At 56.3% G+C, this 11674-nt stretch overlaps 1 protein-coding gene across 2 annotated transcripts; it reads right to left on the reverse strand.

Moving 5' to 3' along the window:
* Positions 1–234: 234 nt before the first annotated feature.
* LOC116591838 (alpha-1-antitrypsin-like) lies at positions 235–10775 on the reverse strand. Of its 2 annotated transcripts, none has more exons than XM_032345155.1 (5): positions 10665–10775; positions 4375–5033; positions 2663–2933; positions 1342–1489; positions 235–484 (listed from the first exon to the last, which is right to left on the reverse strand). In XM_032345155.1, the coding sequence occupies exons 2-5, from the start codon at positions 5027–5029 to the stop codon at positions 296–298; spliced, it is 1263 nt and encodes a 420-aa protein (XP_032201046.1). In that variant the 5' UTR covers positions 5030–5033; positions 10665–10775; the 3' UTR covers positions 235–295. The 2 variants fall into 2 exon arrangements, with proteins under 2 accessions (XP_032201046.1, XP_032201044.1); XM_032345153.1 differs by lacking the exon at positions 10665–10775 and adding an exon at positions 9005–9111.
* Between the last annotated feature and the right edge of the window lie 899 nt (positions 10776–11674).

An 11674-nucleotide genomic window follows, 5' to 3' on the forward strand; every position in this document is an offset into this window, starting at 1 on the left:
ACTGTGAGACCCCAGAGCTTTTCCCCAGTGACTGGGGAAGAGCCACCAAAGGGAGCGTCACGGGCAGCACTTCCTCCTGGCCTCGCACGGCTCCTGGACGGTGTGAAAGCCCACTGCAGGGCAACACAGGGCCTACAGGAGAGACGCCGCGACGGCCATTCCACCCGCTTCCCGGGGACAGAGAGGGAGACCTGGGAATGATGAGGGGCTGCAGGAGTCACACGTCACACTCGAGCCAGGGCAGGGTCATGCTTTAATGTCATCGGGGGAGGGAGTTGGACCTCAAAGGGAGTTACTACTGGGTGGGGTTCACCACCTTTCCCACGAAGAGGGGACTCTTGGTGTTTCTGTCGTAGATGATGATGAGGAAGGGGCTGTTGAAGTCGACACTTGGGGGCATCGACATGGGGATGGCTTCCATAAACGTGGCCCCGGTAGCTTCTGTCCCTTTCTCGTCAATGGTCAGCACAGCCTTATGCACCCCCTGCAGGGAGAGAGGACACCGGCCTGTTCTGAGTGGGGCCGTCCCTTGCCCCAGCCTGGGAGCCAGGCCTGAGGAAGGGGATTGGGCCCAGGGAGGGGCTCACTCAGACCTCCTCCACCTGGGTGTCCTTCTAGACCACAGCCTCCCTCCCTGCAGGCAACACACAGGCCCTCCCCACCTTCTCCAGGCCTTGCCTGACTGCACCGGTGGGCCCTACTTCTCCATCCTCACCAGCCTTCTCAGCCTACGTGGAAAGCAACTCACAACCCCAACAAGGAGACTTCCCAGCCATTCATCTTCCGTGGCTCCTGCCTTGTTTCCGGTACCAGATGTCAGGCGCCCTGGGACCCAGGACTTTGAGGGGGGCCTTCCCTGTGTCTGGTCCACACCAGGCACTCAGTTCCCAGCCAGCCATTGAGCAGTGGCTGGATCTTTGGTCACTTTCCACTTTTCTGAATAAATGGCATCTTTAGGTGAAATCACTCATTCACCCAGACTCAGTGATCGGCCAGTAGTTCCTGGGTCACAGATGCAAGGGACAGAAGTCCTTTGAAATCATGGAGCCTGAGCCTGTCTTGGTAAATATGGGTCCATCGAGGCCCAAAGAAGGGAAGGCCCTGGCCAAAGATGACCCAGAGGCACCAGCGCAGAGGAGGTCCCTAGCTTGGCAGAAGCCCGAGAGGCCCCTTCCTCCATGGTCACCTGCCCACGTTCCAGTCCCAGGGCATCCAGTGACACTCCTCTGGGACCTCAGTCTGCAGGTGCGTCTGTGTCCCTTTGTCCCTCCCCCACCTCTGAGCTGCAGCTCCGTACACACTGTGACACCTTCTGACCCACGGGCATCAGGGACAACTGACCTTGGACAGCTTCAGGGGCTCTTTCTCCGTGATCCCCGAGAGATCAGCGTCATTGCTGAAGACCCTGGTGATGCCCATTTTGCTGAGGACGGTTTTCAGATCGTAGGTTCCAGAAATGGTCAGTTTGGGCAAACGTAAATTGGCAGACCTGGTATGACAGGAAACAAAGGGGTTTCACACACGTGGAGTATCTCATTTCTGGCTCTTCGTCCTGCTCGGCGGCCCTCTCCCTCCCACACGAGGACTGGAGGTGCGTGAGTGGGTTTATTCTATTTCTTGTTTGTCCAGCCCCTGGGGCCCAAGCACATAGAGTCACAGGGATGGGTTTGTCCTGCCAAGTTTGAAGGGGCTGCCTCCTCTGGACACTCCCCTGGGGAGCTCTTAGCACACAGCCCTGCAGGGTTAGGTCCCCCCAGATGGAGACGTCTCCAGGGTCTGAATCAAGGGCCTGCCAGTGTGAGCTGACGGGCACTGGGGCTCCCCGCGAGTGGCTCTGGGGTCTGCCATTCCTTGTTCTCCTTCCTCAGCCTCTGGTGCGGGAACACAGGGTGAGGGCGGGGAGAAGGCATCTTAAAACTTAAAATAAATTAATTTATTTTAATTTTAACCTTATGCTCGTCTGTGTTTTCATATTCATTTATATATGTACATGTTTATTATGTCTTCTTCTGGATGTTAATTTTACTTCTTAATTCTAATTTTAACGTATTTGATTATTTTTCTATGTTCCTACCGCACACATTTATACGGGTACGTGTATTTCGGAGTGCACCCGGCAAACTAGTCCCCGAGGGCTTTGGCATCGTGTGACTCCCGAGGGACACACGAATCTGGGGTGCGGACTCACTGTCACTTCCCTGTGGGGACCTCATCAAGCCACACGGGTCTGGTGACAGAGGAACCCAAACCCACCTGGGCCTCTGCTTTTCTGGCATCCAGGCGGGCTCTCTCCGTTTTGCCCCAGACTGTCCCTTCTCTAACACCATATTCCCTGCCTGTGTTGCCAGAAGCCCGGGTCTCCCTTCCCGGTTGTCCCGGGCGCGTGCTGGCGTCGCTTCCCCAGCTCTGGGCCCTGGCATGGGGAAGGGGCAGTGTCCGTGGGGAGGGAGGTGGGAGTCCCCAAGGACACAGGACTGTGACCTCGTCCCCATGGGCATGTCTCTTTCACGGAGCCCAGCCGGTGCGGCGTGAGTGCCACGAGCCTGTGTCTGGGACAACGGGTCTCGCACAGTCGTCCGGTCCACCGGCTGTGGGTCTACCCTCCCTCCCTGTGGCCGGCCCGACATGGCGGTATCCAAGTCGTTCTCGGTTTGGGAATCACCTGGTGTGTCTGTTTTCCAGGAACTTAGCCAGGACTTCCTTGGTCAGCGTGTCCTCCAGGTGGTGCATTTTGCCCTGGTCGGGGAGGATGAAGATGGCAGTGGCGTTGCCCACGTAGTCCATGAGCAGGACCCAGCTGGACAGCTTGTTGCAGTGGTGGACGTCGAACATGCCCAGCCGGCTCATCATGGGCACCTTGACGGTGGTGTGCTCGTCCACGTGGAAGTCCTCCACTGTGGTGTGCTCCGCCTCGAAGGGCTTCTCCCATTTGCCTGGGGAAGGGCGGGGAAGGGGGGCGTCAGCCAGAGGTGGGAGAAGGTTGGGACCATGTGGGGGGGATAGACCGGCCCTGAGCCTCCTTGCTGGGATCCTACTGTTGGAGGGATCTTTGATTTCACCACCCGTAAAGCGGAGCTGCAGCAAAGTCTGCCGAAAGGACTTTGGGGAGAGCGATGCGAGACCCGTGAGGGATTCAGAACGTGGACCTGATGGAGGCCGAGGGATGCCAAGCCGCGTTGCAGAGCGAGCATTTTTACTTGTATTTCATGCTTACTAATTTGAGGGGGGCTTGGGAGGTTCTACACGAAAACGACTGACATCAGCCCTACTCAGCACCTCCCTGTCCAAGTCTCCCTGCCCCTCGTTAGCGGGCGGTCCTTGTCATTCAGGGAATCACTCTCACCACGACTCCAAGTCTGTGTCTGGATCACTGTGTGGAACACAGGTGCCTGGGCAGCTCCTCCCCACCCTCCACCCCCCACGCCCAGAGAGCAGCCCCATCCGGGCAAGTCAGAGTGGGAAGGTGCCCCGGGCACCCCCGCCTGCACCCAACTCTCCCATTGTACAGAGATGGAGACTGAGGCTGGAGAGAGGCCAGACCCACCAGAAGCCTCACAGCAGAGCTAGGACCTCAGATGCTCTGCTCTGGCCCCAGGCTCTCCGTTGGTCTGTTGCCCCCCGAGCGAGGAGTCGCCGGCGCAGTGAAGGAAGACTTTCTGGCCTTGCTCTTTACCCCCACTCCCTCCAGGCCATCTCCACGGGCTGTTCTGCTGCCTTAGAGCACCCTCTGTGGTCCACAGGGCCCCCACGTTGCCACTGCTCAGGGAGGAGGCCAGGCTGAGATTCAAGCTCAGTCGAGCACTTGCTGTGTGAGCGTGCGGCCCTGGTTTCTTTGTAACTTGTTCTATCCTCACAGAAACCTGACAACAAGGGTATTAGTATGTCCCCATGACAGAGGGAAGACCTCAAAGTGGTAGGATGGCTTGCCGTCCATCAAAGAGCTAACAATCGGTAGGGGAAGGATTCCAACTCTGGTGTTTCTGACGTCAAAGCTTTCCCTCTTTCTGACACAACAACTGCAGTGCAGTTGTCAGAAGTTGTGTTCCAAGAAAACCCATTCCCTTCATACACTCTGCTAAAACCGCCTGTTTTTAGTCAACTCCCTGGTGGGGGCTGACAAGGCACACTAGCACATCAAAGGCTCTGAGAAGTCCCGCAGAGAAGATGGTGATGTGACCGTCCCACCCATCATCATCTGATCTCAGTTGATCATGGAATGTATGACAGTGGTTAATTGGGAAACCAATTAATGCATGTGGAGACACACCACCCTATGCATCCTGGATGGCTATGGAAAGTTTAACAATGGCGTGTTAGAGAATATTTTTGGATGTTTTTATGGGAACAAGCTCAGGCTGGTGTTGGCAACCTTACCTTTAAAGAAAATGTAATTCACCAGAGCGAAAGCTGTGTCTTTGTCAAGGTCTTTGACCAAATCCACAATTTTCCCTTGGGTTCCCTTCTCAACATAATCGTTGATCTGTTTCTTGGCTGCTTCGGTATCCCCGAAATTGGTGGAGAAGGCTTCTGAGTGGTACAGGTTCTTGACATCCTCCAAAAACTTATCCAGTAGCTTCATGCCCTCGGCGATGAAGAGACCATTGCCAGTGGTCAGCTGCAGCTGGTTGTCTGGGTGGTTGAGGGTGCGGAGGAGTTGCTGGAAGCCTTGGTGGACCTCACCCTCGGCTCTCTCAGTGAGGTTGAACCTAAGGCCCTTCATGATCTCTGAGTGAGTGTCACCCTTGGCCCCCAGAGAAAGCAACGCAAAGGCGGTTGCGATGCTCACGGGGGAGAAGAAGATGTTGGTGGTGTTGGACCCATGCGCCACCTGGCGGTACATGCTGAAGGCGAAGTCGGCCAGGTTCGGGGCTATCTTGTGGCAGGCTGGCTCCTCATGGTGCTCATGGTCGTGGTGGGGTGCACCTGTGTCCTGGACAGCGGCTCCCAGGGGACTCGAGGCCAGGGAGCGGGGAGCCAGGCAGCACAGCCCCGCCAGCAGCAGGAGGCCCCAGGGAACGGAGGATGCCATCGTCCTGCAAGACAGAGAGGAGGTGCACCACGCCTTAGTCAGGTCACATAGCGAGTTCCCTGGCCGCTGATTGACCCCAGGTGGAACATCCAGTTTACTAAACATCTACTATGTGCCTGCCCCAGCCGAGCACTCTCCTACATGCTCATCACGGAAAGACAGAACGGTAATTAAGACTTTACATGGCTCACCGTGTGCCGAGCACTTTGTTGTCTCATCTTATTGTCCTCTTGCAATGACTTATGACCTAGGGCACAAGACCATTGTCCATTCACAGAGGAGGAGACCGAAGACCAGAGAAGTTGAAGTCATCTGCCCCAAGGCCACAGAGCAGGAAAGTAGTAAGAATCACAGACCCGGGCCATCTGGGTGGGAGTCCATGCTCTTGATGGCTGCCCTATCCCCTGCAGTGGCCCTGTGTGCAGGTGTCACAGCTTCTGTCTTACATAAGGGGAAACTGAGGCACAATGAGCATAAGAGACTTGTGCACAACTACCCAGGAATCAGGCCAGATCAGGTTCATGTACGACTGGATGTGGAATGGGAACATTTCCACTGAGTCTTTTCATGTAACGGACATGAGGCTGCTGCCCAGAGAGGGTAAGATTCTACCCAGGGACACACAGCCAGAACCCATGGAGCTGAAGGGCTGTCCCCATTCACCCCTCATGGTGAGTCTCAACCCCCAGAGCTTCTGCCTGAGCTGAAGGGCAGCCCCACACACATTTGTGGCCTCAGCTGCATGAATGCACTGAGGTTCCTGCAGTCAACTTACCTGCTCGTCCTTGTCACCACCTGTGTCCTAGCTCTGGGCTCGCCCATGATGTGGGCAGTGGGTAGTGACCTCTCCAGTAAGTTGGGGGTTGTGTGGTTGTGTGTGGGGTGGGGTATAGGAGCCTCACACATTCCTTCCAACATCAGGGCCCCTAAACTTCTGCTTTCTCCATGCCCTTCTATCAAAGGCCACACCCTGTACCTCCAAAGAGTTTCTTTTTGAATCAAACAACAAAATGAAGCCCAGCATTGCTTTCTCTTCACTGCCCTTTTTCTGGCCTTCATGCCTCTAAAGCATCCAGACCGGACGGACCGCACATTACGCAATACGTGTTTTTATTTTTCTTAAACTACAGCAGAAACAGAGCTGCTGGTGTTCGCACCGGCTCTGCAGAGGTCACTGCCCTCGGCTCCTCTTTGCTTCCCTGCTTGGGTTTGGCGTGGACTTTCACAGTTTGCAGAAACCCCTCATCTCTGTGGGGCTCAGAGATCATGAGGGATTTGGGCCTCTGCAGGGTGGAGACACCAAGTATGCCAAAAGGCCTCAGGGGCTGTGGCTTCCAGCCCTGATGGCACCGCTACCATCCCCTTGGCCTTGGGCAGGCAAGTCCCCAGCTGTCAAAGCCGCGGTGGGGGAAGACATAAATGAGTTTCCCCTATACTACTATACTACTATCCCCCTATACTACTATACTACTATCCCCCTATACTACTATACTACTATACCCCTATACTACTATACTATACTATTCCCCTATACCTCTATACTACTGTTGGATTCTCAGTTAGAAGCTATTTGGGTTTGGCGGAAGAAAATGGACTGAGACTCCTGTTGTGGGGGTAGGGGGTGGATGGCTGCCCTCTCCCTCCGGGGATTGCTGGTCTGGGCTGGCTGGGAAGGGGCCACAGCTGTGGTGAACCCATCCACCAGGTATAGCATCACTGATTCTGGCTGCTTCTTTTTATAGTAAAAGGTCTGAGGCCCAGAGAGGGTCAGGGCCTTGCCAAGGTCACACAGCAAATCAGTGACAAAGCTGGATTGAGTCTTAGTTTTCCTGCCAATTGACCTGCAGACTGAGATAGCTGTGTCCTCTGGTCTCAGATGGTGAATGCCAGAACCGGACCTTGACGGACGCTCACACTGGGTGGGCACACAGGAAGTGAGCCATCCCCTTACCTGGTCAAATTCTACATCCACCCACGAGCATAAAATGAATGATCAGGGGTGACCCAGCAGGGTCCGGGAGAGCCACTGGGCCATCAACGACCTAAGCCTGTCACTGAATAAGTCCACGCATGACCGAGCCGGGACATGTTTGGGCCAGCAGCCTTGGCGACATGACTTCATTCCTCTGAACCTTGGCTTCTTGTCTTGGAGAAAAGAATCCTTCGCTGGGCAGATGTGAGGGTAGGTGGGCGGGCACCTGTTGGGTGTGGAAGCTCTCCCCGTACCTGCGCACAGGTGGGGTACACGTGTAAAAACCAGCAGATTTCTTCCTGGCTGGTTGCCACATTGCCCAGGACCAGAGAGTCTGGAGAATTTTCAATTCAATTCTCCAAGTATTTATGTTTTGCCTCCTAGCTGCTGCTGAACCCCACGCCAAGAAAACACCAGCACCGCCATCACTGTCCTGGTTGTCACCCCCATAAACAGCAGGTGTTTCATGCACACTGTCTCAGCTAATGTCCCCTCAACGCTTACCCTGTGGAGTGGGAATAATTATCAGACCCATTTTATAGATGGAGAAATTGAGGCCTCTGGAGGTCGAGCAGCATACTGAAAACCACAAACCTGGATGCCTGTGAATCTGGGGTTTAATGCCAGGCAATGTGGATCCCATAACTCGGCATTCCATCCTTCTCTGTTTACAAAGCTAAAGCCAGAGATCTTGAACTAGAAAATGCTTGAAGTGGTCGGGCTAGGTGAAGAGGGACAGGGTCGCTTGTCCACTGGCTCAGGCCAGTGGCTCTGAGGCCAGAATTCCACAGCAGCTGTGTGACCTTGGACAGGTTAATTAACCTCTCCGAATCTCCATTCCTGGAGAGGACAAGGGTGCACTTCCTCACAGAGCTATTGTGCAAATTAAATATGTGCAAAGTGCCAAGAAATGCTTGACACACAGTCAGCTGTCAGGGAGACTTAGCTGTTACCAATATATGGATATTTCCGAGTGCCACGTGGGAGCCTGGTGGCCTTGGCCTTGGTCATCTTTGTAGCCCCCATTTCCAAGAACTGATGACAGAAAAATTATCTGCTTCCCATGCTGCAGAGATCAAGGCTGGGGGCCGGGGTGGGATGAGAGCAAAGAGGGCCAAGATTGTTTACATTGTGCCCAAGAGGACAGAGAGGTTGAACAGTAGTCCAAGGTCACCCAGCATCAAAGAGGCCTCAAGGCCAGCCCAGTTGTGTTTCTCCCATTCCCCAGCTGGCTCCTAAGAACCAAGAGAATTATGTTGGTGGGAGGAAGAGGTTAGGGAGGGTGAGATCTCGGGCCAGGTGACCCCAGTTGGAATCCTGGGTAGTGTGCAATTTAGAGCAAGTTATGAGCTTCTCTGTTCCTGATTTCCTTAAAATGGGCATAATCTCAGTAACCACCTCAGAAGGTTGCTCTAAGGCTCAAATGGCTGACTGCAACCGGCTGGCTAGATCAAGGGCTCAGGAGCACAGCTGAAGCCCTGAACCTGGGCCCCGTCTCCAGGGTCTCCCATCTTCCATTGTGCATGAGGGTGCCCAGAGACCCACTGAGCACAGGGGGGCCCAGCATGGTTCTGTTCTGGGTGTCTCTGCAGAGGACAGAGGCCCGATGTGTGGCTGGAGCTCTGGGCTCTGGTCCTGCCTGGGCTCCCCACTGTCCCTCTCTGGGCCTTACCTTTCCCACCCGTGGCAGGGGAAGTACAGGGAAGGTGGTGAGGCCAGCAGGAGACAACCAACAGGAGGGACACAGGAGCTGTGCCGGCAGGAACATGCTCCTTCCTGGGGTGTCCACTTCCCCACGGCTCACTGAGGGCCAGCGTATTCACCAGTAGGTACTAGGGAGGCCCCAGGGCAGGCTTGGGAGCGGAAAGGACCTCCGGGGTCACTGTTGCCATGACAACAAGGGGTCCAGCCACAGCCTGTTCCATCCTCCCTGTGTCCCCGGGACCTGCCTGGAAGCATGGGAGGCTCTCAGGAGGCTCTCTCCGGTGGGAAGGCATACTTACAGTTACTGTCCCAGGCCGCGGCCGGTGACCAAGGCTGAGGAGACAGAGCCTTGTCTCTGGTTCCTATTTAAGCCGTGGACCCACAGGGATGATGGGGGAGGTTGCTGGTGAATATTAACTAAGGTCACCCCAGTTATCGGAGGAGCAAACAGGGACTAAGTCCAGAGGCCACCTCTGAGCTGTCCACCCACACCCACCGGTCTGCGCCCCTGCCCGGGCAGCCCAGGGCCCTCCGTCCCGTCTCCCAAAGGGAGTCATTGTACCCGGCCCATAAACCGTGGCGTCCTGCATTCACGGAGAGGTGGTATGACTCAGGCACTCTTGGGGACAGCATTCCTCTGGTGGCCTCCCCTCCCACTGGGGAATTCTCAGTGGCTGACCCAGTGAGAGCTACCATTCACCCAGCCACCTTGAGATGCCTCCTGCGGGAGATGCTCTGCGGCCTTGGGAGGGGCGGGGAAGTGGAAAGCACCACCTTTGTTGGGGAAGGAAACCGAGGTCCAGAGTGGAGAGGCCAGGCTAAGCCTGGACACGAGCTCTGTTGATTTTCCCGAGGAGAAACGGGGACCATGACTGCTGCTGACACAGCGGCCTTGGGCTAGCATGGTCAGGGATGTACACAATAACTTCTGTCAAGGGCCCGGCACACAGGGGGCTTTTCATCTGGGTCTGCTCAGCCCAGCTCTCTGGGCTTCTCTGGGCAGGACAAGACTGAATTCTTCGCCAGCCTCAGCCTGTTTCTGTTTCCATGGGGTGTGGCTCCCAGTAGAGGAGTGCGAGCCACACAGGGCTTGAATTTTCCTGGGAACATGGCCCTGTTCTGGGGCTGCTACAGACCCCCAAGGGGCTGGCGGTGGGGAAGGTGCTGGTGCAGGGTTGAGAGTGACTGGGCCTCCTTTGACTGCAGTCTCTTTAAAAACCTAAGGCGGACCGCATCCCTCTCAGTGTGCTCGGACAGCCGCCCCGCACAAGCAGGCGCTCCACGGACATTTGATGGAGCAGCTGTGTGCGTTTGTGTCCCTTCTCTCATCCCCCGGTCCCAAACGAGGGACTGTGCCCAGTGAACAGCCTGTAGCTTCCTCTGCTACATAGTTTCAGATGTGAGAAACTAGCTCCCCTATTCGCTGACTGTGAGATCTCAGACAAGCTGTTTTACCTGCCCGTGCCTCAGTTTCCCCACCTGTAAAATGAGGTTTGAAACGGTACCCACCTTGGTGGGCTGCCGTGAGGATTCAATGCGGCCGTTCCGGGTTTGCTCAGAGCCCACGGTGAGCCCCTTATGAAGTGGTCCTACATGTGCCGGTGGGTTTCCCTGGTGTCACTGTTTGGGGGGAGCTTCCCGGAATGCGCCCCAGGCTCTTTCCCCTCAGCTGGCTGGATGGGCTTCTCCTCACTGGGGCTCTCCATCCCCTCACAGCTCAGAGAGCTAGTTGACTGGGGTGAGGCCTGACCTCCATACCTCCTGGGCACCTCTTCCTCGTCCCATGCCTCAGTTTCTCCGTCTGTACAATGCCTCCCTCCAAACCCAGCTGCCCCTCCCACTTCCCCCAGGGGGTGGGCCGTGCCGAGTGCCCCATCTTGCACGCTGTTGCCAAGCTTGTTTCCCACAGCCCAGTGGCCTCAGGGCTTGTGGGAAGGCTCTGCCCTACACCCCCTCTACCTCCAATCCTTGAGCTGCGGTGGCCTCCACACCTCCTGCGGCAGCCTCCTCCTCCTCCTCCTCCTCTGGGATTCTGTATGCACCCTGAGCAGCGCACGGTCTCTGCCAGCCTTGGAAGGAAGCTCTGAGTGTCAGAGGCAGCACGTCCGGGAGGGGCGGGGAACGGGACAGGAAGCCTCCTTGCACAAAGCCGTGGGTAGCTAGAGGGTGCAGCTGGCCCTCCCTGACCCAGGCAGCCCTTGTCACCTGCTCTTCTAGCTGTGTCCAGCCTATGTGACCCTGACGAGTCACCCAGTCCCTCTGAACTTCTGTAAGAGGGAGGGTCGCCCTGGGCTCAGGGGGTTCATGGAGAGAGCAGGTGTCACTGTCCTGGCCTAGGGACTGGCATGGCATCTTGGCAGCTTTCCAGGAGCAGCCGTAGAGGGAAGGACTGAGTCACCTGCACAATACCCAGTGGGAGCCCCACGGAGGCTGAGAAGGGTCTTGTGTATGGGGGATGTGTGTATTGCGGACTTTGGGTTGGGTACAGAAGGGCTGTGAGATGTCCCAGCAGGGACTGGGGCATTTGGAGAGGGAGCGTGTGAGGGGCTCCGGGGCCCTGTCCCCTCTGAGTCCAAGGTTCCATGCTCAGCCCTTCCTCATCTCCCCATCCTTGCACTCTGGGGTCCCCAATCCCCCGGGATTTCCTGCTGCAGAGGAGCTCCTCTGGACAAACGATCTAGGAACGGGATGGGGGGATATGGGCAACAGAGCAGGAATGGAATCCTGGTTGGGAGTGGGGGAGGGGCACCCAGTGACCAATCTCTGCAACAGTGTTCCATGAACCAAGAGCCGTGGTGGGGAATGTCTTGCCCACTTGCTCACTTCTGGATCTGTCGGTGGTAGCCTGGCTCCCAGGGAGTGAGTGTGTCCTAGGAACATCCTGTGGACTGGTTTAAATAAGAAGCTTCTGGGGACACCTTCCCAGACTCGGGGCCCAGCCTAGGGGTGGGAGTGGGCTGGAGAGAAGT

Source organism: Mustela erminea, chromosome 5 (genome assembly GCF_009829155.1).
Source record: "Mustela erminea isolate mMusErm1 chromosome 5, mMusErm1.Pri, whole genome shotgun sequence".
Lineage (NCBI taxonomy): Eukaryota > Metazoa > Chordata > Mammalia > Carnivora > Mustelidae > Mustela > Mustela erminea.

Excerpts from the sequence above, each read along its gene's own strand:
- LOC116591838 (XM_032345155.1), bottom strand. The coding sequence starts at position 5,029 with ATGGCATCCTCCGTTCCCTGGGGCCTCCTGCTGCTGGCGGGGCTGTGC. Across the intron at positions 1,490-2,662 it reads CTGGAAAACAGACACACCAG|GTCTGCCAATTTACGTTTGC; the intron begins GTGATTCCCAAA and ends CTGTCATACCAG. Across the intron at positions 485-1,341 it reads AGCCCCTGAAGCTGTCCAAG|GGGGTGCATAAGGCTGTGCT; the intron begins GTCAGTTGTCCC and ends CTCTCCCTGCAG.